The following is a 23,677-nucleotide window of genomic DNA, read 5'->3' on the forward strand; positions in this document are numbered from 1 at the left end:
TGCAACCCAGTTGCTGTAATAGGTATAAAAATGCATGTGCTAGATTAAAGGGTGCATAAAATGTATTCATTGGTGGAAATAGCATACAATGTTAGGATTTTAAAAAAAGTATACTAGGCATAATTATATACAATAATATGCATATTAGGAGAGAATGCCACTAAAATATTGATGCATTTTCTCTAGGACTTTTTTTAAATGAAATGCATACTTATGTGGAGAACTGAAGTTAAGACTGGAAAAATAAGAAACTGAGAGGAAACAAACATTTTCAGATTTGCCCCTCTGTGAGTACATAGGAATAGACATTTATGCACATAGCTGTACAACATATTGTAGCTGAAGCAGGCCAGGTAATCTGATCTAAACACCTCAGAGCATCTTTAGCTGAGGGGAAACTGAACAATCTCATTAGGCGGGAAGGCTGAGGTCGGAGCTGAATTATGTTTACTTCACACCTTGACATAGCTGTGAGTATATTGGAGTGGCAAGAGTGCAGTGTCTAAGCCAGAAAACCTGAGAATAGTAACTCGGTCCAACATGCTGTAACTGAAGCTGCAAATAAAACATCTTATTCTAGAACTGGGTAGAAAATGAAATGCAAACCACATTTGACAGTGTGAAATTTCTCAGTTATATTTCAGTACAAAGGCAAGACTGTTTTGCTGCTGAGTTTCACACAACTGGCTTGCCTAAAGCCCTCTGCCGCAAAATCCATTTTCAAAGGCTTTGAGATTTCAAAATGATTTTTCTTTTTTTAAAAAAAAATGCACACATTTAAGATGAAACGTTACAGTTGTGTTACACACAAGCCACAGCAGGAAATGCACATGCTACAATCAGTCACAAGGGATAGGAACTGCTGATCCAGCAGTCCTGTGATAAAACTCATCTCCAAAGAGATTTTAAAAAGTATATAACTGGCACTGTTCCTTAAGAAGGCAACACTGGCTTCTCCCACTGACAGAGGGTGAAATGCTGTCAGTGCTTTCTTAACTTTGAGCTGATTCTGAGGCAGAAAAGGCATTTCCGATCTGTCTCCACTTGAAGGTGTTAATGTGATGTAATTCCTCTTGACCTGTCTGAAGCAGAGGTTTCAGCAGACAGACTATTCTTTCCATGGATTGCTTCCAGATTGAAATGACATGAAACTTGGATTCCACTTGGATGGCAGCGCTTCCCCTGAATCTCCTTGATTAACAGAAAATTGACGCTGGCTGCAGAACGAAGCTTACCTGCATTACTTCTATATTGGAAACCAACAAAGAGCACAATCCACCAGTAAATGCATTGCACCATCATCCTCTTACATAGATCCCATTTCTTGAAGCAGAGGTGGGTGGGGATCTGACCCAGGGAATTCCCCCACTCATGTGGGCCATTTTGACAGGTGGATGGGGCTTCTCACCTATCGGTCATGAAGTGTAGGTGGGTTCCCACAAGGCAAGACACAGTGCTGACAGCAAGAACCTTGATTGAACTAACAGAACTGGACAACAGGGGCAAAACAACTGCTTATGTACATTTCTGAAGGCCTGGGCCACTCCAGCTCCCAACGTGATTGGCTGTCTAAACTTCCATGCTGCGAATCATGACACAGAGTTTAAGGGCCAATGGCAGAGGCCCAAATCCTGATATGTTCTGTGACTGGATATCATGTATCGAATCACAGGGGCTCAGAATGCTTAGTCCAGACTCAAGATCAGGCAAGCACAGACCACTGAATACATAACAAGTCACCCAATGCCACTGCCATGACAGGTGACCCAAATGAATGTTGCCATGTGACTAGATGCTAGGAGAGGATGTTTGTGAGTTCAGCAGAGTGCCAGATTTAGGCAGTTGTGGGAGGGCAGGGGTCTTCAGCCTCTACAACTGCCTCACGGGGGCAAGACCTACTGTGCTCTGTAAGCCTGGCTCCTCTGAGCAGGACTAATTTCTTCTAACAAAGAAGAAATTCATGTACTCCATGTAATTTATTGCTGGCTGGCTCCCTGACACCTACCAATCCCACTGGGTGCCAGCCACCACTGCAATGAACCACGAGGAACATTATAAATTCCCTATTGTTCCTGACATCTGGTGTGAGGCAAGTGGATGTTGTTTGGGGGAGATTTAGACCAGGGGGTCAGCAAACTTTTTCAGCAGGGGGTCGGTCCACTGTCCCTCAGACCTTGTGGGGGGCCGGACTATATTTTGGGAGAAAAAAGATATACGAATTCCTATGCCCCACAAATAGCCCAGAGATGCATTTTAAATAAAAGCACACATTCTACTCATGTAGAAACACCAGGCAGGCCCCACAAATAACCCAGAGATGCATTTTAAATAAAAGGACATACTCTACTCATGTAAAAACATGTTGATTCCTGGACCGTCCGCGGGCCGGACTTAGAAGGCAATTGGGCCGCATCCAGCCCCCGGGCCTTAGTTTGGGGACCCTGATTTAGAGCTATGTGGGGCCTAGTTTGGCCAACAAACTAGTGGTTTGTGCTCACAGCTTTGAAAGCATATCTGCAAAACACTGGTAATCTATGAGTAGATACTGGTAACCAGTTTACAGGCAGGTGTCTCTGGCAGCTAGCTGTCCGAGGGTTCTGGTGCTGATGCTAGGCCAGCACAGGATGATAATGGGCAATATGCAGCCATTATACATAGTGACATTGTTGACAGTTGTTATTACCTCCAGGTTTGGTACACAATTTGTCCAGCTTTTAATAATTTACTATATTAGGAGTCAAGCACCATTTCCCAAAGAAATCTTTCTTTGGTTTGATATGTGAAATGAGATTCTATGCCTGCACAGTCAGTGTTTGGCAGATCACACATCCAAAGCTCCTTTTTAGTTGCCTTTAAGTTTGCTCTTGTTAAAGCACTTGCAGATTGCTGCAAAATTACATGAACGGCAAAGCCAGCTCTTTTTAGGCACATGCGCACAAATTATTTAATGTTAGTCCTCTACTCTGATTGACACTCTTACGGATTGCTGTGAACTATTTAGCTAAGGCTGCTTCCGGAATATCACTGTTTTCAGGTGAGAGTCAGTCATATCCCAGCAAATTCAGGCTACATAATTAAAGCTGATTCGGAGTTCTTGTGAAACAAACAAATCAGACTTTTTGCATTAGACCAGGCCAACAGCGAATTAACAGTGGGGGTGGGGCCAGTGGGTGTGGCCTTTCCCCTCCCTCACATGGATATGTAAAGGACAATGCCTACACAGTTCTCATGTGCAATCCTGAGTATTTTTCAGCACTTCCAATTCTACACTTCACTCTCAGCTGTAGAAATTGCTTTTGAATGAAAACTGGCCTGTTAGAATGTCTCTCTTTTATAATTTGAAACAGGAAACATCCTCAGAAAGCAGCTGGCTCACAGCACAGCCTGGGGGAACACCACACCCATCTTTGTGGTTGGCAGTGGTGCAGGCCAACATCCAATGAAATGCAGGAAGGCAAAATTCTGGGCCATCGTGGGCAGAAAAGTCTCATATGCCAGGCCAGTCAGCCTGTAGGAAGGCAGGAGGAGAGTTTTGTTGTTGGTGGGTTATTTTGTTGTTGTTGGTTTTTTTACCAGAAAGTCATAGAATCATAGAATCATAGAGTTGGAAGAGACCACAAGGGCCATCCAGTCCAACCCCCTGCCAAGCAGGAAACACCATCAAAGCATTCCTGACATATGCCTGTCAAGCCTCTGCTTAAAGACCTCCAAAGAAGGAGACTCCACCACACTCCTTGGTAGCAAATTCCACTGCCGAACAGCTCACCAGTTTTCTGTGCTTGGTTTAAACTACTGTAAAAATAATGGGATATTCAGAAAACCATGCTTTTGAAAAATCATTCCGTTATAGGTAAGAATAATTATCCTAAAATTTTAATGTGGCAAATACCAGTCAGATAAACGCTGCCCAGTTTATCATGGAGGGAGGGTTGTGCTTCAAAGGCTAGGTGATTTTTACAAATTAGTTTATTTAGGCAAATTGTCATAACTGCTAATGAGATAGTCATAACATTATAATTTAAATGTCTTGAGACAGTTAATCTACCCGACTGTGTAATTCAGGGAAAGTAAGTTATTTACACTATAAATGTGGAAGACAGCTGGTGTGTACACAAGTACTGTAGCTCAGTGGGAGAACATCTGCTTTTAATGCAGAAGGTCCAGGTTCAATCCCTGGGAGCTACAGTACGGTGAGGAACATTTTTGTCTGAAACCTGGAGAACCACTGTAGACAATATTCAGTACTATTTTTCTTGAAAAATAGGTGCTGGACCTCGCTATGAACTTCTCCCTTGTTCTCTTAGAATGGCAATGGTGCCCACCTGAGAGGTTCTAGAACTGAGCTCTGATGAGCTTCAGATGAAAAAAAAAAGCCCTGACAGTACTGATCTAGATCAGGGGTCAACAACCTTTTTCAGCCGTGGGCCAATCCAACGTCCCTCAGACCATGTGGTGGGCCGGGCTATATTTGGGGGAGAGTGAACAAATTTCTATGCCCCACAAATATCCCAGAGATGCATTTTAAATAAAAGGACACATTCTACTCATGTAAAAACACGCTGTTCCTGGACCGTCCGTGGGCCAGTGATTGGGCCACATCCGGCCCACAGGCCTTGGGTTGCCTACCCCTGATCTAGATGAAGCAATGGTCAGACTCGATATAAAATACCTTCCTAGGGCACTATGACTGAAGGTGCAATATGATGAGTTCTGAACCAGTGTCTCTGGCAACAGACTTCATAGAAAAGTACCCTGCCTGCATTGTGTTGTGAGTGCATATGATGTAACTCGGATCAATCGTTGTCTTCCACTGGTATCCAGGGTGGGTTTATACACAGCATGAACAGCCACCCCACATTTGGAAAGCCTTTCTTTATAGCATGTGCACAACACAACTGCTGCAGAAGGCAACATGATAATGAGAGAAGAAAGAACAAAATGAACTGCCAGTGTGAGGGGGACAAAGAAAATATTTTATTACTGCAATTTAATTCCTCCAGACAGAGATAAGAGCAGTAGTCTCCTATAATACTATTTAACACAAAAGCTGTAATTATTAGGGTGTTCAGTTGTTAGCAAGAAATCGTTTCTACTTAAAGAAATATGTGCATTCTATTTACTGTTGTACTAATGTTTACCCACAAACGTTTTGGCAATGAAAGCTGTATTTTAAATGGAGTCAAAACAGTTCCTGGAAAACTCCTTGGGTTTACATTTCTTTAGTTGTTTACATGTTCTTTCAGTCCTTGTGTCCTTCAGGTTGCTGCTATTTCGAGTACAATTTCAGTGCTTCTTCATCTTCCTAAATTTAACCTAGCCAATCAAGGGACACCTAGTCATTGTAATGATGTCACAGCTGCTAATCAGTTCAGAGCAAATCCAGTTCAGAGTGAGGGCAATGCTTTTGACAACTATTTTGCTCTTCCTCTGAAAGGGTGTTGGGGAGGGACAATATAAGTATAACTGCTGTCTGAATGGGGAACATATAGAAAAAGACAGCATGCTGTTGAAGATGTAATAAGGATAACGCTTCTTTGAAACGCATGTTTTTTACAATGTCCTACACTTACTAAGTTTGGGGAGAAAGTATTGGATTGTATAACTATGACTACTGTGCAGAACAAGTTAAAAATTTCATAGTTAAGCAGTCTTCTGAATTATGTACCTAATCTTCTTCTTAGGTGATCACTCATAGCCAAGTAAGACTGTCTTCCATGAACACGGTTTTAATGGTGTGTCCATAGGTGGCTGGGGAGGCCAATTCTGGATCCACTCGTCCTTCCACAGTGGGGACATAGGTTTCTTGGTGGGAGTTGATCATGGTGAGGGTTTGCCAAACATGCCTTCCTCTTAGTACATTTCTCCCTTTCGTCCTGAGTTTGAGCATCTTCAAAGTCCATGGCGCCTTTGGTAAAGGCTGTTCTCCAATTGGAGCGCTCGCAGGCCAGTGTTTCCCAGCTGTTGATGTTTATACTACTTTTTTAAAAAAATGAATTTGATTACTGCACAATGTATATGGATTCCTTGTGCCCTCACTATGGCTGAAAAACTGATAGTGATGCAATGGAAAGATAAATCTATGCTCCCCTTTTAGTCAATGGGTTGAAGATATGGCAACACTCGCAACTTATGAATAGATTGCTTGCATGGACACGTACAATGATATTTGGAATGTTTGTAAAAAGATGGCACGGTAGTTTTTATTAAAACATCTAGTAGGTTATAAATAATGATATATGCAGTGTTTTTTTCTAAATAAAAAAATGTTTAGGGGTACTCTCATTTTCCTACTCATATTGAAATACTGCCTCTCAATAAGGCCAAACTTAGATTCACAAAATCTTTAGGGTATGTGTACCCCTCCATCCCCCAGAAAAAAAGCACTGGGTATATGTATTTGGTTAATAATAACATTTATATGTCTATATACCACACAAGCATATATGGAACTGTAATTGTTTGCATAAATGGTGATATAATTTACCTTTTTACTCTTAAGACACTTTTTATTTTTACTTTATTTTGTTAAATTAAAATACTCTCAATAAAAATATACAATGAAAATATGGGTGTGAAAGTGCAAACATAAATCAGTCCCTAATTCAGCTAAGCAGTAGCTCTATTTTGCGTGTTCAGACCCAGAGACCTCCCCCCTAAATAAATTCACACTTGACTCAAATTTTGGTTTGGTTTTTTGGCGGAATTTAGGCCACAACTTTATTGATTACAGAAAGTGAGCGGTTGCATAGGCTCTGGTTTGACTAGCTCCCTGCACCCTTGCAGGTAGCGCTGACCCAGGGCACCAGCATAGGTCAGCCAAGGGTGAACACCTGGATAGGCGGAAAGCCGGGAACAGATTATGTCCACCACCCAGATGTCCCCCTGGACTCAGGCACGGGCACAACCCCCTCAAAGGGGTTGACCAAACCATTTGAGTCCCTGGATACCTTTAACGGAATACCCTTCACATAGGGATGGCGAGAGCGTTCTCCCATCCCTATCACCTGAACCAGTTCCTATCCGCAACCTTACAAGTTGTGACAATTTGCTACATGGCAGGCAAAACCCAAATGGCAACAGCCAATCAGCCAAGTGGTGAAAATTCCTGATGTGCCCCTGTCCCAACGACAGATGAAACACAACAGCATAGCAAGGTCAAGCGCAACAAAGCCCTAAAAGTAGGGAGAGATGGGCGGGTGTTCCGAATGCACACACCGAAAGAGGAAGCTCTGGGTCACGTGCATGGGTATATAGAGGTCCCTCAGTTCGTTTGGACTGCACCCCATTGGCCAGATTGAACCCAGCATTGAGGGACCTACCAATTGGGTGTTGTGGCTGACCAATCTTACCCACCCACAACACAGGTGGTCAGTCTCCAGGTCTCACCGCAACACGTATTCTCTTTGAGGGAGGACCCGATTTATATTATCATTCAGCTATAATTTTTATACAGTATATGAATGTTTTAATGGTAGCCCCCCCCTCCCCTTTGTCTGTATGGTGATATTTCCATATCCAATTTACTGTTCACTGCCTTTAGAATAGAGCCCAACAACCTCTTAAATCTATGAGGCAGCTGCTGTTGCCTGAACGATAAACTTGCTGCAGCGGCTCATGCTTTCATTAATAATAGGCTGTGACTTGGATGACAGGGATGGGTTATGGAGGTGAGGCTGTCTTTCAGAAGCACATTGGCCGTCCTCCTGAACATGAAAAGATCCTATTAAATGAGTAAACTGTATGCGACAGGGACTCGTTTCCTTTTCAAAACCTTTCAACATTTCTGCTGACCTTATTGTCTCTGTCAAAACACTTCTGCTCTCAAAACCAAACACTTTCAGAAGCTTTGAGGTGGAACACCTCAAACATCATACTGAGATGGTGATATGCATTCGAGAATCTACTCACTTGAGCAATCCTTATTCTGTTGGGTATGAACAACCTTGCATACCTTCAGTAAGCCAGGGGGCTTGGGGTTGCCCACTAAGCCCCCAAGTGTCCCCTTGCCACCACCTCTCTTTTGCATGAAGCAGCCATGGGAATCTACCTCCCAACCATGCAAGCTTAGAGTCCAAAGTCATACTTGTAAATAGAAGGAACATTTTCCTGTAGCAATGGAAACTCTGTTTTATTTCCTCTTTTGAAGCAATGCTACTGATGTGTGAATGAGCTTACTGCTTTAAATTAACCAGTTGTTTGTTTGTTTTTTAAAGCCATAATAGTGCCTTAAACAGCTCAGGACCACAATACCCCAAGAAGCACCTATCTCCATATGAACCTATCTGGACCCTGAGATCATCTTCTGAGGTCCTTCTTTGTGTGCCTCTTCCACGAGAGGTCCAGAGGGTGGCAACATAAAAATGGGCCTTTTCTACAGTGGCTCCCCCTTTATGGAATGCTCTCCCCAGAGAGGCTTGCCTGGCACCTTCATTACATATTCATCACATTTCACCACACCAAAACGTTTATCTTTAATCAGGCCTTTGGCTGATTTGACTTCTGATGCCCGTTTAAAATGTGTTTGGGGCAGGGGTGGTTATTGGGTTGTTTTTGTTTTTATTTTGATTGTGTATTTTGTGTTTTTATATTATGATTTTATTGTGTGAAATGTCCCAAGATCTGCAGGTATAGGGAGGTATAATAATAATAATAATAATAATAATAATAATAATAATAATAATAATTGTGTCATGCTCTTCCAAATAATGCTCTACCAAAGGTTGTTGCTGAAAAGATTGGCTTTATAGTTTTCTTTGATGACTACATTACGTTGACACTACTCAGTATTGAAAAATGTTGTGAATGTCCATCATTATACTTCAATTCCTTTAAGATATTTTGTAAGCCACCTTTTAGGGCCATGCCCTCCCAAGGTGACTTCCAATACACACAAAAAAAACTCCATGCATTATGAAAGCTAAAGTCAAAACCACGAATTATGGCTAATAAAAAATCACTGCAACTCAGCATATGAGACTGACAGTAATAGAATTCTCTATAAAAATTGTAGAATAGTCTTAAACTAGTTAAAAACCTATTTTAAGCCAGTGTAAAACTAACAGTACTGTAAAAGTAATTTAATATAGCAGCACCGAATATCTTTTGAGCAGTATGACTGTATTTTTTATAGTTCTCTGGGTGAACACAAAGCTATAAAGTAACGTTCTTCAACCTGGTGCCTCCTGAATAAGCCTTAGCCCTCATGGCTAATGGTCAAGGATGATGGCCAGTAGTCCAAAACATCTGGAAGGCATCAGATTGGAGAAGACTTCTAGAGAATGATCAGAAAACCAGAGAGGAATCTGAAGTCTCCTTGAGAATGAGACAGGATTCTGAGGAGTCTGACACCAAGGGATGAACAATCACTAGTTAGAATTATTCTTACAATCATGCAAGGCTTCACGGCTTTCCATTTTTCAACTGGATGATTGCTGTGTGATGCATATGGATGGTATCTATTAAATCTATTTTATATATAGGTATTTATAATTCCTCACAAGCTGTAATAAGCACATACCGTGCATCTAAAAATAGAAATAATGATAACAATCTCCCTTCCCTCCAGGTTGGCACTAAAATAGTTTTGATTATAGCAGTCGCTGTGTGAGAATGAAAAATGACTTGTGTGAAAATAGCTTTAGATTTAGATTTAGAAGTGACTAGAGCAAGGGGTCAATAGTAATTTTGTTTAAGGTTTTAAGCTATGGAGAGAATAGAAGATCCTGTTCCTTTGGATATATATATATATATATATATATATATATATATATATATATATAATCTGTATTTGATATTTATTTTAAAAATGAGTGTAGCATATATTTGTTGGAAAGAAGCAGTTCCTTAAAAATAAAAAAAACATTGCTACTGGCTACCTAAACATTGATGATCTCAAGTCCTACTGCAATGATCACTGAGGCTGTCTGTCCATATGTACAGACCTTGAAATGCTACCATTGTAATGTTGACATCAACACTGAGCCACTACCTATGGATGCGGTGCCACCCTTTAGGAGTCCCCCGTTGTCCACAGGTCCCTGAGCCCCCCCCCCACTTCCTCCTACATTGCTGAAGTAAGACGAGTATTTACCTTTTCTACCTCTTGAGAAGTACATAGGGTAGAAGAAGGGAATCTGAAAAATGGTATTTGCCCTTTTATTTCAGCTTTCTTTGCTTTTCAAGGCTCAAATTAGGCTCAAATACCAGGAAAGTAAAAACGAAAGTGGAGGGAAGGCTAGGCGGAAAAGGAAAGTGATCTGGGAGCCTAGCAGAAAGAAGGCAGCAGCCAGGGGACAGAAACGGGGGTTCCATAGTAGGCAGAGAGAGGAAGAATAGGGAGAAACAGAAGGGAGAAACAAAGTGGAGAAAGAGAGAGAGGCAGCAAGTGTGTGTATGCGAAGATACAAGTCAGATTCAGTAAAGTGAATCATGTTGGAATTGCATAATTTTAATGCCCTCCATAATCAAATCAAAGGTTACATCTGGGACTATAAAAAGTGTGGATATAGTGCTTTCCAGGGCTGCCACTGTGCAAAATCATAGCTCTGGTGTCTCAGTAATTTTACAAGGGGTCACCTTTAAACCACTGTCAAATCATAGGCCACCAATATCCATCAGTGCCTGCTGTGATTTGTTGGTGGTTTTTCAATGTCCAAATCAAGAAGGTACATGAGGATCTCTACCTATCAAAGACCAGGTGTGTGCAGTCTGCTACAGTGAGCTTTAATTTAATGGTGGGTTTGGCGGACCCTGTGTAAAATCATACAAATCTAGGACAATCTGTTATAATTTTACTGGATCTGATTTTCAGTCCGACTGCCTGGAAAAGCAAAGTGTGTATGTGTGTGCCTGTGCGTGCCTGCGTGCATGTACACACACACACACACACACACACACACACTTCATCTGCCTTCGTAATGGGACATAGTATTCCTGCAGGAGGGGGTGGAGGAATACTCAGATTTCCAAATGGGCTCAAAAAATTGGGAGAGAATGGAATGCTGCAGCAGCAAAGTCCATAATCGGAGAAGTGATTCCCCTGATCATGGAAGCTCCTACCTTGCTATTCCCAGCACATGCAAATTTGCATCACACAGGTGCATTACACAGTAAACCACTTGTTTCCCCCAAAAAAGTTAGGCCTCGGTTTTAAACTGTAATTTGTCTCATCGCCATAATTTTTAGATATACGTCACAAGTAAACAGCCCAATGGAGAACAGATCTCAGTGCATTGTGGACACACATTTTAAATCATAGAATATGATGTGTGTAATCCACCAAGTATTGCACAGTTTGCACTAATCTTAATTGGAATTTTAACTTTTGCACAATTTAATCTGTAACGCCACAACTCAGGGAAATGTTAGGTACTAGCTAAGATCGCGAGCCATTTTTGTTCATTGTTTCCTCATCCTGTGATGCAGCAGGACAGGCCTACTTATTACATTTAGGTACCAAGCAATTGAAATTGAGCATGCCTTTAAGACAAGGGTTGTAATGCTGCTGACAGCTTAAAGATGCCAATGTCTAACCACATCCCTTTCTCTGCCAGATCTATTTGAATTCTCTTATAAGACTCCTGCACATAGAATTTCCTCTCATCAGTGACCTTATTTTCCTACTCAGCACTGCCATGGCACAGGTTCCTGTAAACTTCAGTGGTATTCTCAAAATCACCATCCATCTGCAACATTTCCAAGGTTTCATGTAAGGAAGAATATTTAAACTTTTCCATAGACATGAAGTCATCAATGGCACAGATCCATGGTGATGGAAATAACCTCTCATTGCTTTCGCTAGTTACTATTTGCTATTCAGCTTAAAGTTTTGATGCTTTTAAACCTTCCTATTAGATACAATAAAATTTTCAGAGAGTTCTGTACAGGTAAGAGATGCGTGTTTAGGTTTGAACAAGGTTTGAACTTTCATGTAATGTTCTTAGAACTGTGGCTTGCAAATTGTTCCCTTGAAGTTTATCAAATGAGTCTTGGTGAGAAGATCAGTGATGGTGGAATTCTTTTTCTCCAAAGGACAGCTTGCACTGCCCCATCTACTAGTGATCTTCCCCAATAGTATGTCGTCTGAATCAAGCATGTGGCAATTAAGTGGAAATAGACTTCTCTCTTTGATATTAGAGGTAGGAATATAAGAAGTCAGGTTTCTGTTCCAAACTGTCTTACTAAGAGTAAGGTCGCACCTTCACTTTTGTACCACCTTGCTGCTGAAATAAGGCAGATATCAAAACTGATGGCATGTTGGAATCTGCCAAAAACTTCTTTATTCTCTTAGCTCTTTGCTGCTGATCAATACCACTGGACCATAATAACTTAGGGACCTCCAGATTGGGTTTTTGTTTTTTGTGTATTCTGCAACATGTTATTGATGTATCAATCGTACATTAATGATGTATTTTGACTGTACCATCCACACATCATTCTGCTTTAATAGTTGTTTGGCAATGCACCCGCCATGTCGTCACATTGTTGGTGTCTGGATGGGCTACAACACAACCAAAGTGGGACAAACAATGAACTGGAATATTTGAAGTACAAAAAGTTGCTGGATTCCAGCCGGACATTATGGAAAGGAAGCAGTACGTCTACCCACAAAACTTCAGTGGGTACAAACAGAATTGAAATTGAGATGGCGTATAACCACCCAATACTACCATAAGCCTAAATAATCAGGAATGTACAATGATGTCTGCTCTTTTATTTATTCTGTAAGGTTTAATGACATTCTAATGATTTTTTATAAACCGCCTTGTGATGTTTACATGAAAGATGGCATAGAAATAGTTAAAATAAATAAATAAATAAATAAAGTAGGTAATAATAATGCATGCTGTAGGGCAACGGTCACTAACATTTTGGGGGCCATGGGGCCACATCTGCACACAGTAGAAATCGTTGTGCGCATCACACACACACACACCTTTTCAGGTTCCTTCCAGCTCTAAAATTCTCTGTTTAGCCTCTGAAGAATCCCTAAGGGTTCCTTTATTTGATACCTTTCAAAGTTAACAATAGAGGTCAGTTACCTATTAGAAGTATAGAGTACAACCTTCTCTTCTCTTCTTCATGGAATAGCTAGAAAGAAACGAGGATCTTTTATTGATTTGTACCAGGTTCGGAGTACAGAAAGATCCTCAGCTAAAAGCTTTTGACCTGTGTCATTTGGGTTTCCTCTACACGCTCAGTAGTCTTTAAGTATTGCCTTTTGGTCCCATTGTTTCCTCAGTCCAGTGGAGCCAAAGGAACAGGCACAGATTTTAATGCCTAGAAATAAATGGTAAAGCTAAGCAACTGTGAAATCAGAAAGAAAGAGGTTTTTAACATTTTTATTTAACTTGGGAAGCTCAGCCAATATGGAATGTGCAATGAGTTACTTATCATTCCACGCACAATTTCCCATTTCATCCCCAAAGGGTACCAAAATGAAAAAGGAAGAGAGCTTTGTTCCGATACACATTGGATGACTGGCATATGAACCCAAATGGGAACTTTGCAAGGACTGGAATCCATAAGTTGTGAGTTATCTTTGTTCTTGCTTCTCCTTGTAAATCTTCTTGTGCTTCTAGTGCATTGCCCCCTGCTGCAGAGTGCTTCCATACATCTTTTTTATCGAGCCGTCATCATGATGTGTGCTCATGGTGTTATCATGGCAGTTAAATAGGATCCCACTTTCAAGATCACTTGTGCTTAGCAACAGTTTTGAAGTGGTCATACTGCTTTGTTTGCAATAAGTACAGATCTCATAGGACATGGAGGAAGGGGTTGGTTTTCATCATGAGTACAAATCACCCCATGTAAGAGATAAGCCAACCGGTGTAAGGTCAGCCAAGCTAGTTGCTATGGCAATAGCCCAGTGCCGTCTATCTAAGTGATGAAGGCATGTCAGCTCATTTGGTCCGGGGTCTTCTCCTTTCTGTGTCGGGGTCAGTTTTGAGAAGTGAGTCAGAGTCTCTGTTACAACTTGAACTGCTGGAGCAACAGAAATACTTAGTACTTGTATGTACATATCTGCCAAAGTCAAAAGCCTACAAGCTGCATGTATATATCAACGCCCTGAACTATATTACTGAAGCCTTACCTTCTACAGCAGTAAACTATTTTGGACCTTAAGCTGCCTCTGTAGGTGACTGGAATTGGGGGCAAACTTCGCTATCTTACTTCAGATTCCCAACAAATTCTCTAACTCTTCATACCATGAATGTTCTGAGTTTATTTTTTGTGATGGATATGTTGCCTTCAGTATCCAGCATCCCCCTGAATATCAGTTTGTGGGGATCATGAGAACCATAGCTGCCAAGTTATCCCTTTTTAAAAGGGATTTTCCCTTATGCTGAATAGGCTTCCTCGCGAGAAAAGGGAAAACTTGGCAGCTATGATGAGAACTACTGTGTTCATGTCCTGTTTATGGGCTTCCCATGAGAGCAGGATGCTGGACTAGATAGGGCTCTTATTATACTCTTATATATAGACAGGGGTGGGTCCAGGGTCACAGTGCTGTTCCCATCCCTATGTGCACTGTCCCTTGGTCTTGGCCCCCATTGTTAAGCATGAACATCTGCAGTGGAAAGTTTATGCTTGCAGACCGCTATATGTGTGTGCTTTCCACATGAGTTGGAGCCCCAGCCAGGCACGGTTACAGCTCACATACAGATTTCTACATATAGGCTTTTCCTTGCAGGTGGACATTGAGGGTGGTGCTAGAGCAGGCACGTCCAACAGGTAGATCCTGATCTACCAGTAGATCACTGGACATCCATGCTAGATCACTGGTAGATCACTGAGTCCCCCCAAAGAAGCTCAACAACTTTAGCTCCCCTTAAAAAAGCTCATTTTTTGCCCTGCACCCCCCCCCCAAATGGAGCTTTTCCCCTCCCTAAAAAAGCTCAACAACTTTGACCTGAACCCCCAAAAAGGGAGTAGATCACTGCCAGTTTTTAACTCTGTAAGTAGACTGCAGTCTCTTGGGAGTTGGCCACCCCTGTGCTAGAGAAAGCCACCTTACCCCAGCACAGACACCCGCCGCTTGACATATGAATGTGTTTATAGATTCAGAGCTGTTCCATATTCTTTTTCTCTTTGGCGACTCCTTCCCTACATGGATCAAAAAAAGCAGGGGAGATGGTTGGTTTCTGCAACTTTAGATCAACCAGAAGCATTTCTGGTCTGCTATTTAAACCTCTTTGGAAGCATGGCTGAAATGCAGTGAACTATTATAAGTTATTTAAACAAATGCACACAGTTGGGTCAGGCGTCTGCTTTCCATGGAAAATGTGCACCCAATTAGCAGGCCATAATATGCCTATCCCTTCTCAGGCTGTTCTTTCCCTAATGTTGGTTTCCTTGCCATGTGTACAAATATACACCCCTCGTGCATTAAAACGAGAGAGGGTTTTTATGCTCAGGCCCTACTTGTGGACTTCCCGTAGACCTCTAGCTGGCCACTGTGAGAACAGACTGCTTGGCTAGCTGGGACTTTCGGCTGATCCTGCAGGGCTTTTTTGTCTTCTTAATGCTTTGCATGTTCCCTCAAGATCATTTGATTTCATTCATGAGCCAATCTGCTAAATAACTTCCGTATTGTTCATTAAGCAACTCATAAATGAGCATCTGTCAGATTATCTTGGTACTTGGTACAGGCCTATATGCATTTACTCGGAAATAAGCCCCATTGAATTCAGTGGCCATGCTCCCAAGTGAGCAGGTCCGCCTGCAGCTTTGATATGATAATTTAATTCACTTTGGTTCCTGTATTTTTAATTTTCTTCATAAATGAAACTATGAATTGCCTGAACTCCAGTGCTGGCACACTTGTTCAAAACAAGGCTAAAGGACAGGACAAAAGTACTGAAACCTCGAGAGAAGCTTTCCCTGGTGGAAAAACTGCATTTCCTTTGTTCCTTATGTGTTCTATAAATACTTCATATGCTAGTTAAAGCCCTGTTATTGCTGGCCCGTTGCCTACTACTCTCTTGTTTAATTTTTTTCCCCCCTCATCCTTGTGGGTTGCAGATAACTTGAAATATACAGAGATTTTACATTCTATATTTAGGCTCTCTTAATAGGCACCACATGAAGATTAGGAATGTGAGCTAGTTGGAGGGGGACAGAATGGGAAAAGTTTGAAGAGGGTTTCAAAATTGCCCAAGCTAAGAGATTCATCTGGGAGAGCCTACATTAATTGGAACGTCTTTGTGATTAAGTCACAGGGACAGCTTGAAATGAATGGCAGAAGCATTGATCATACCTGCTGTTTACTCTGAAAGGAAGGGAGCCACGGAGGTCCAAGAAAATCACCACGGGGCTGATCAGAGGCTGTCGCTGGGAAACATTTGTCGCCGACATTTCAGCAATTCTGAGGATCAATAACCAACTGGAAGAGGCGAGTCTTTTTCATCTTCATTTGAGCAAGGCAAGCAATTGCACATCTATAAGCTGCCATCCATCTCCACAGCACAAATGCGCACGGACCTGTCAGGCATGGTTCCCAGGCAGCTCTCTTCGCTTCAGCAGGACCTGCTTAGGAGAGGCAGCCAGCTGATGGTGGCACTCGCCGTCAGTCACCCACCAACTCCTTCTACAAACAAAAACGTGACTTCATAAGGTGGCATTTAGGAAAGCTATCACTGTAAAAAAACCAACATATTTGGAAGGTAGGAAAGATGAATAGCAGCTGACAGCCAACTTGCAGGAAGAGACTGGAGCAGCAAACAAATCTGGGAATCTAAGCAGCCAAAAGTTATTTACTTATTTTTATTGTCATTCTTACATTTCATCTTTCCTTTTCCACTTGGAAAATGAAACCAACAAATGTTTCCTTATGACTCTTTCCTTTGTCTTCCCAATGACTCCACTGGTGGTGGTGGGGGGGCAGAGTTTTCATTCAGTGTGGCAAATCAAAATAAGGGTCAAACTAGATGTTCACTAGGTTCCATCCCAGCCGCTCTCAAGATGGCGGAGCCCCAAGCCCGCACCCCTGTTCCCGTTGCCGTTGCCGCTGCAGCTGGACCCGGCCACTTATGATGCATTGCCAGAGAACCGTGCTGCCGAGTCTGAGCACATGGCCATCCACTCCTGCCTCAAGCACCCCTACCTGCTGGAGATCAACAATCCCCAGCGAACCAGCATTGATGACCCTGCTGTGACTCATTGGGTTTATGCCAGAATGTACAACGCCCATCCTAATTTCCATGTCACCCCAAAAACTTCACTACTGGGAACTGCTTTTAGACTAGGACCCATTTTTTTCTGGTGGTATATCTTCAAAACGGACAGGGATAGAAAAGAAAAGCTCATACAGGAAGGCAAGTATGAGCGACCGTTCCCTAGGTTCTATTAAGTGTCCTGTACCTGCTGCTGAAGGATAACCTATTTCAAAATAAATCTCAGTTTGGGGGGTGGGAGACTAGTTATTTACTAGTTACATAGCATGTATTAATTTCTTTTTTAAAAAAAATTACAGGCATGGGGTTGGTGATCTATCTAGCAAGGCTTCTCTCTTGATTCTCCCAGTGTGACTGGAAAGGGGATTCACACACACACACACACACACACACACACAGTATTTCAGCTAGGACCTGGGGGGAAGCCCCCTTTGTCACTGGCATATAAATTGTAGCTATTAAAACAAAGCCTCTTTACAGCAGCTGCCACCCATCCAGAAGCAGTGCCAGATCTAAGAATACTCCAAACTCTTGCAAGAGAAGCATATATAGGATCCTGGGCTAAATTATACATACACAGTTTAGTCTTTTAAGAATCAAACCTCTTCTTTCTAAGGTTCGTGAGAGATCAAGAAACAAAAGGAATATTTTCCCAAGGTCCCATAGAAGACTGAATGCAGACAACCAAAATAGTAATTTCCCCGGCAACGTGCCTCAGAAAGGGAGGAGACACTGGGCTTCAAACCTGAGCATGGTTTATTTCCAGTAAGTTACATTAAAACCTATGGGCCATTCTTCAAGTAAATGTATTCAGTATTTCAGAATGTATTGAGCAGTCCACTAGCCACATACAGGCCCATACTGGTCCAGTTTGGACTTAATGCTAAGCCAAACCAAGGCTATGAGGGAATGCACAGTAAAAATTGCAACCACCAGCCAGCTGTTGGTCACTTGGGACTTGGGGCACAAGGGACATGGGGCAGGTAGGTGGGACAATCGACCTGCCAATCCTGTTCAGTCGTGATGATGTAATGCACTTGAAAGGTGAGTTTTCCCACCCACCTGTCAAAGTCAGCCTACAGGGTGAAGCCAAAAAAAATTCCCCAATCCCGTGCCAACACATCCTAAAAAGATGTTGCAATTGGACAGTTCCACCAAGCAGTTTTTGTAAAAAGAAACTAGAATCCTGAGATCCACAGGGAGAACCAGGTACAAAACCATGGAATACGTACACAGAAATACACAAAGAAGTATTGAGCAGTGTACCTCTGAGCAGACGGTCAGCACAGGAATTTGTTATCAGTTCCAAAACCAGGGTCACAAGTCCTTTTGCACTCAAGCCTTCTTTTTCAGCAACCTTTTCTTTTTTAGGGGGAAGCAGAATCTTCCACTATTGTCAGACAAATGGAAGCCAGATATCAACCAGTAGATCCCAGTCTACTTTCGGCCCAGTCCTGATCAATGTTTAAAACTACTGCTACTGAAAGAGAAAATTTCACTGTCATTCTTTTCCAAACTGGATGCTTTTCATAAATACTTGCCACAAAGTTGTGTGCATGTGTTTGTGTACTTCCTTCTTCTATAGGAGGCCTGATGTCAGAATCCCTGGTGGATATTTCCTATACTGTTTCTCTAATCCAGTTCTAGGCATATTCGGTAGACTGAGAGAATGGGATTTTCCAAGATCAGCAGAATTTTTTAAAAAAGTGAGAGGGATTTAACTGAAAGAATCAATCCTCTTTAAAACATGAAACCCTACACCAGATAGACACTAATTCCAATTTGTAACAAAACCAGGAGAAAAGAAGGGAAACTCCAGTGGTTATGTATAAGACTCAGTGTGAGCCAGACAACTTAATAACACCACTTATTAAAACAGCCTTAAAGGTAATCCCATTAAAGCTATCCAGCAGAACACGAATACGTCTCTGAAATCTGTCTTAGAAGCAGACGGGATTACTAAAATGGAATGTGAGTGGCTTCATAATAAACCTCATCCCCAGATTTACTCCTGAAATTTGTATTTTGTGAGAACGCTTGATAGATGAAACAGAATTATCATCTGGGCACAAAGTGGGGTGTGGGAGTCATTAAACAATTGTTTTCATTTTGAGTAAAGCTCAACAAGAAGCCCATTCACGTTGGCACAGGCTCCTTTCCCAGACTGCACAACAATCATCGAGTCAAGCAACCTTTCTGGATTTCCTGGTGAACTTGTTCAATTCTCTCAGGAGTTAGCACTGGGTTTGATTGCCCTTTTAGGAGTTGGAATATACTTATAGGCTTACATTAACGTAAAGAAATTCTGCTACGTACAGAAAAAGAGCCCTTCTGGGTCAGCATCCTGTTTGTTTTTATGTTAATATCTATATTTATTTATATTGCCCAAAGGCGCTGTGGTTAAACCACAGAGCCTAGGGCTTGCCGATCAGAAGATCGGTGGTTCAAATCCCTGCGACGGGGTGAGCTCCCGTTGCTCGGTCCTAGCTCCTGCCAACCTAGCAGTTCGAAAGCATGTCAAGTGGAAGTAGATAAATAGGTACCGTTCCGGCGGGAAGGTAAACGGTGTTTCTGTGCACTGCTCTGGTTGGCCAGAAGCGGCTTTGTCATGCTGGCCGCATGACCTGGAAGCTATACGCCGGCTCCCTTGGCCAATAACGCGAGATGAGCTCCGCAACCCCAGAGTCAGTCACGACTGGACTCAGGGGTCCCTTTACCTTTAAAGATATACAAAAGTTCATATCCAATACGAAGTATCTTTTTAAAAATACACCAAAGTAAAAGAAATACTTCTAAATTCTAATCTAAAAAGGAATGGGAGAGGAGGGAGAGAAAAGGGAAAAGCAGAAAGGAAGGAAGGGGGGAAGAAAGGAGAGGGGGGAGAAAATGAAAAAGATTAAAAGACTTCTGGTTCTCTGTCCTGCATCTAAATGTAGTATTCATCAATTAACATCCAGCTATTCTATTTTCTATTAGCCAATTTTTCTCAGTCTTCAAATCTAGACCATTACAAGTTCATTTTCTCTTTGCCCACAGGAAGTCCACAAGTCGACCTGGGCTCCACAGTATGCCCTTTGTCATGCATTCATGATTATTTGTACTCATGATGGCATTGGGGCATTTATATGCAGCACTGCTTTCATTCCTGCTTGCGCCTGCAAGAGTTTTGGGGCAGACATACGGCTTCGTTTCCAGTTGGTGCGTGTCCTGTGGTTCCCTGCTGAAATCCTATAAATTTTCCTGCCACACATTTTCCAGCAGAAGAGGCTTGCCCTGCTTTTGGTGCAATATAGCACAAAAGTGACCCTCCATGTGGCAAAAATAGGATTGCACTGGGGAAGCAGCACAGAGCTAATAAAGCAGAATGGTGTGTGGGCAGCCCAGTATAAAACCTCCATCAATGCATTTAACAGGCACATCCAACAGGTAGATTGTGATCTACCGGTAGATCACTGGGTGTCTGTGGTAGATCACTGGCTCCCCCCAAAAAGAAGCTCAAATACTTTGGCTCCCCTAAAAAAGCTCAGCAACTTTGACCTGAACCCCCCAAAATGGGGTAGATCATTGCCACTTTTTAACTCTGTGAGTCGATCACAGTCTCTTGGGAGTTGGCCACCCCTCCATTATTATAATGATATGTTGCAGAAAACACCTGCAAGAAAACCACCAGTCTGAAAAGGCTCAAAGAGACATGTTGACTCCGAACCTGAAAGCATTATATGCTAATGTTTTAAAGAGTCCATTCCAAAGCCCGTTCTATCCCATGTCCTTCTGAATCTGCATTTTGAAAAGAATGTGTCTGAAAAATTGCATTTAAATATTTTATCATGAAATATGTATAAAAACAACACAATAACAATTTTATTAATTATATGCTGCCAACCTGACTGGGTATCTCAGTTGATTAATTTATAACTATATTTTACCTTAAAATACAGAGAGTATCTTAATATACATATTTCATGACCCATTTTGGAGTTCTTTTTGAGCCAAGTACTGGGTGGCAAAATTCAGAAAAGTGCAATATCCGGCAGATAATTACATTCTGATTAGTGTAGCAGTAGCCTGGGAGGTGCAAATTAGCTGAGTTTTCTTAAAAATGCAGACTGAATGAAATTCTCCTCCATCTCTCCTATATATAAAGCCTTCATGTCTAGTAGTCTTTGATAGCCTAATTCTCCATGAATTTCTCTAATCCCCTATAACCTCCAACAGCTTGAGACTGGCATCTGGATTCACTCAGGGATGAATCATATGACCTTTGTAGTACAGCAGTGTCCTAAAGCTACTTCCACATTATAAATATAACCTGGTTTGAAACTGTTTTCATTGCCATGCCCTGCGGTAAGGAACCCTGCTGCTAACCACGATTTTTGCTGGGTCAGAAAAATTCTCTATTGGGGCTCTTTCCACAAGCAGCACAAGAGTTGCTGCAGGCTGCCTTCTTCCTACACAGATCACTAAAACAAATCCAAGGTCACGGGGAATAGTCCATGCCATGACTCCTTTCCATACTTCAGTTTTCTTTCTTTCTTACTTACTTTTTTTTAACCTTTTATTGCAATTTGTACCATCAATACATTCACTACAATTCCATTTCTGCAATATCACCACCAACAAAAAAGAAATAACGAAGATAACAGAAAAAGAAATACAAAATGGAAAGCCGAAAAATTATTCCAGGACACCGAGGGGAGAGTGATAGGAGTGATAGGAAAGGTAGTAGTAGTTAACATATATGCTCCAAATGACTGCAAGGTAAGATTCTATGAAAATGTTGGGAAACTAATTGGGGAATATGTGGAAGAGGAGGAAATTATCTTAGCAGGGGATTTGAATGGAATAATGAAAACAGAGCTAGACAGGTCCAATACAGGGAGAAAAAGGGGAGGTAAATTGCCGGAAAGTTTCCGGCACTTAATATCAAATTTTGGGATGATAGATATTTGGAGGGAGCGGAACCCTGAGGTGAAAAAATTTACACATTATTCTGATGCAAGGAAATCATCAGCCAGACTGGACGCTATTTGGGTGACAAAAAATTTAATGTTGAAAATCAATAAATGCGAAATATTAGCAAAACTCATTACGGACCATAACCCGGTTATGATAAAATTGGAAGAACAGGCAAGGCAATGTAGGAGGTGGAGGTTGGATGAAACAATCCTGAGGGATGAGATTTTTGTGGAAAAAACTAAAGCTGCATTGAGGGAATTCTTCGAAAATAATTTAAAAGAGGATATGAGTCTGACAACGGTATGGGACGCTAGTAAGGCCTTCCTAAGAGGGCTTTACATACAACAAAAAGGAAGGAAATTAAGAGAGAGGAGAGAGAGGATAGAGGAGGTAAAAAGGAAAATAGAGGAAAAAGAGAAAGAAATGGGGAAAAATCCTAAAGGGGAAAATTTGGCAAGCCAGTTAAAAATTTTACAGAAAGAATTAGAAAGTGTAGTAGAGCAAGAATTGGAGAAGAGGATAAAATGGAATAAACAAAGAGCATTTGAATTTGGGAATAGAAGCGGGAAATTTTTATCATGGCAATTAAAGAAAAAACAAAACGAGAAAATTATAACTAAAGTAAGAGAGGGGGAAAGATGTTGGACCAAACCGGAAGAGATTAATAGATGCCTGGTAAATTTTTATAAAAACCTCTATAAGAAAGAAGAAGGAAATAAGGAGGGAATATCGAAATATTTAGAAAATTATAAAGGGGAATTAATAAGGGAAGAAGAGAGGGATTTTCTTAATAAAACAATATCAAAGCAGGAGATCTATACAGCAATATCTAAATTGAAAGCAGGGAAATCCCCAGGCACAGATGGATTGGGGTGCCAACATTATAAGATTTTCCGCGAAGAATTAATAGAGACATACCAGAAATTAGTAAACGACATCCTAAAGGAAGGCAACATCCCACAGTCTTGGCAGGAGGCGTATATAATCTTACTGCCAAAAGAACAAAATGAGGAGATCCAAGTGGCAAATTTCAGGCCTATTTCGTTGCTAAATACAGACTACAAGATTTATGCCACTATTATGGCGGAGAGATTAAAACAGGTCCTGAATAGAATAATTGGACAAAATCAGCAGGGCTTCTTACCAAAAAGGAGAATGGCTAATAATATAAGGTTGCTTTTAAATATAATTGAATTTCTGGATTGGCATCCGGGGAAGAAAGCGGCATTTGCGTTCTTGGACGCAGAGAAAGCTTTCGATAACTTGAGATGGGAGTTCATGCTAAAGGTAATGGGAAGAATTGGAATAAGAGGGAATTTTGTAAAAGGGATTGAGGCAATCTACAAAAAACAAGTAGCAAAATTAATTGTGAACGGGGACCTGTCTGAGGAATTCGAAATCGGCAAAGGAACTAGACAGGGGTGCCCGCTCTCGCCCTTACTTTTTATTATGTCAATAGAATGTCTAGTAAATGAGATTAAAGAAGAGGGCGAGATTAAAGGAATCAAAATAAAAAAATACACACATAAGATAAGGGCCTTCGCTGA

General features: G+C 41.5%; 1 protein-coding gene across 1 annotated transcript in view; it reads left to right on the forward strand.

The window, feature by feature from the left end:
* The window catches only part of LOC148687361 (uncharacterized), a 31,166-nt gene extending 13,798 nt beyond the window's left edge, over positions 1–17,368 (forward strand). Inside the window, exon 4 of the mRNA XM_088660798.1 lies at positions 16,940–17,368. Coding sequence (XP_088516924.1) covers positions 16,940–17,350 — 411 coding nt within the window. The 3' untranslated portion in view covers positions 17,351–17,368. The remainder of the gene's footprint in view (positions 1–16,939) is intronic.
* Positions 17,369–23,677: the final 6,309 nt, after the last annotated feature.

Source organism: Zootoca vivipara, chromosome Z1, assembly GCF_965207765.1.
Source record: "Zootoca vivipara chromosome Z1, rZooViv2.hap1.1, whole genome shotgun sequence".
In the NCBI taxonomy this organism is placed as follows: Eukaryota; Metazoa; Chordata; class Lepidosauria; order Squamata; family Lacertidae; genus Zootoca; species Zootoca vivipara.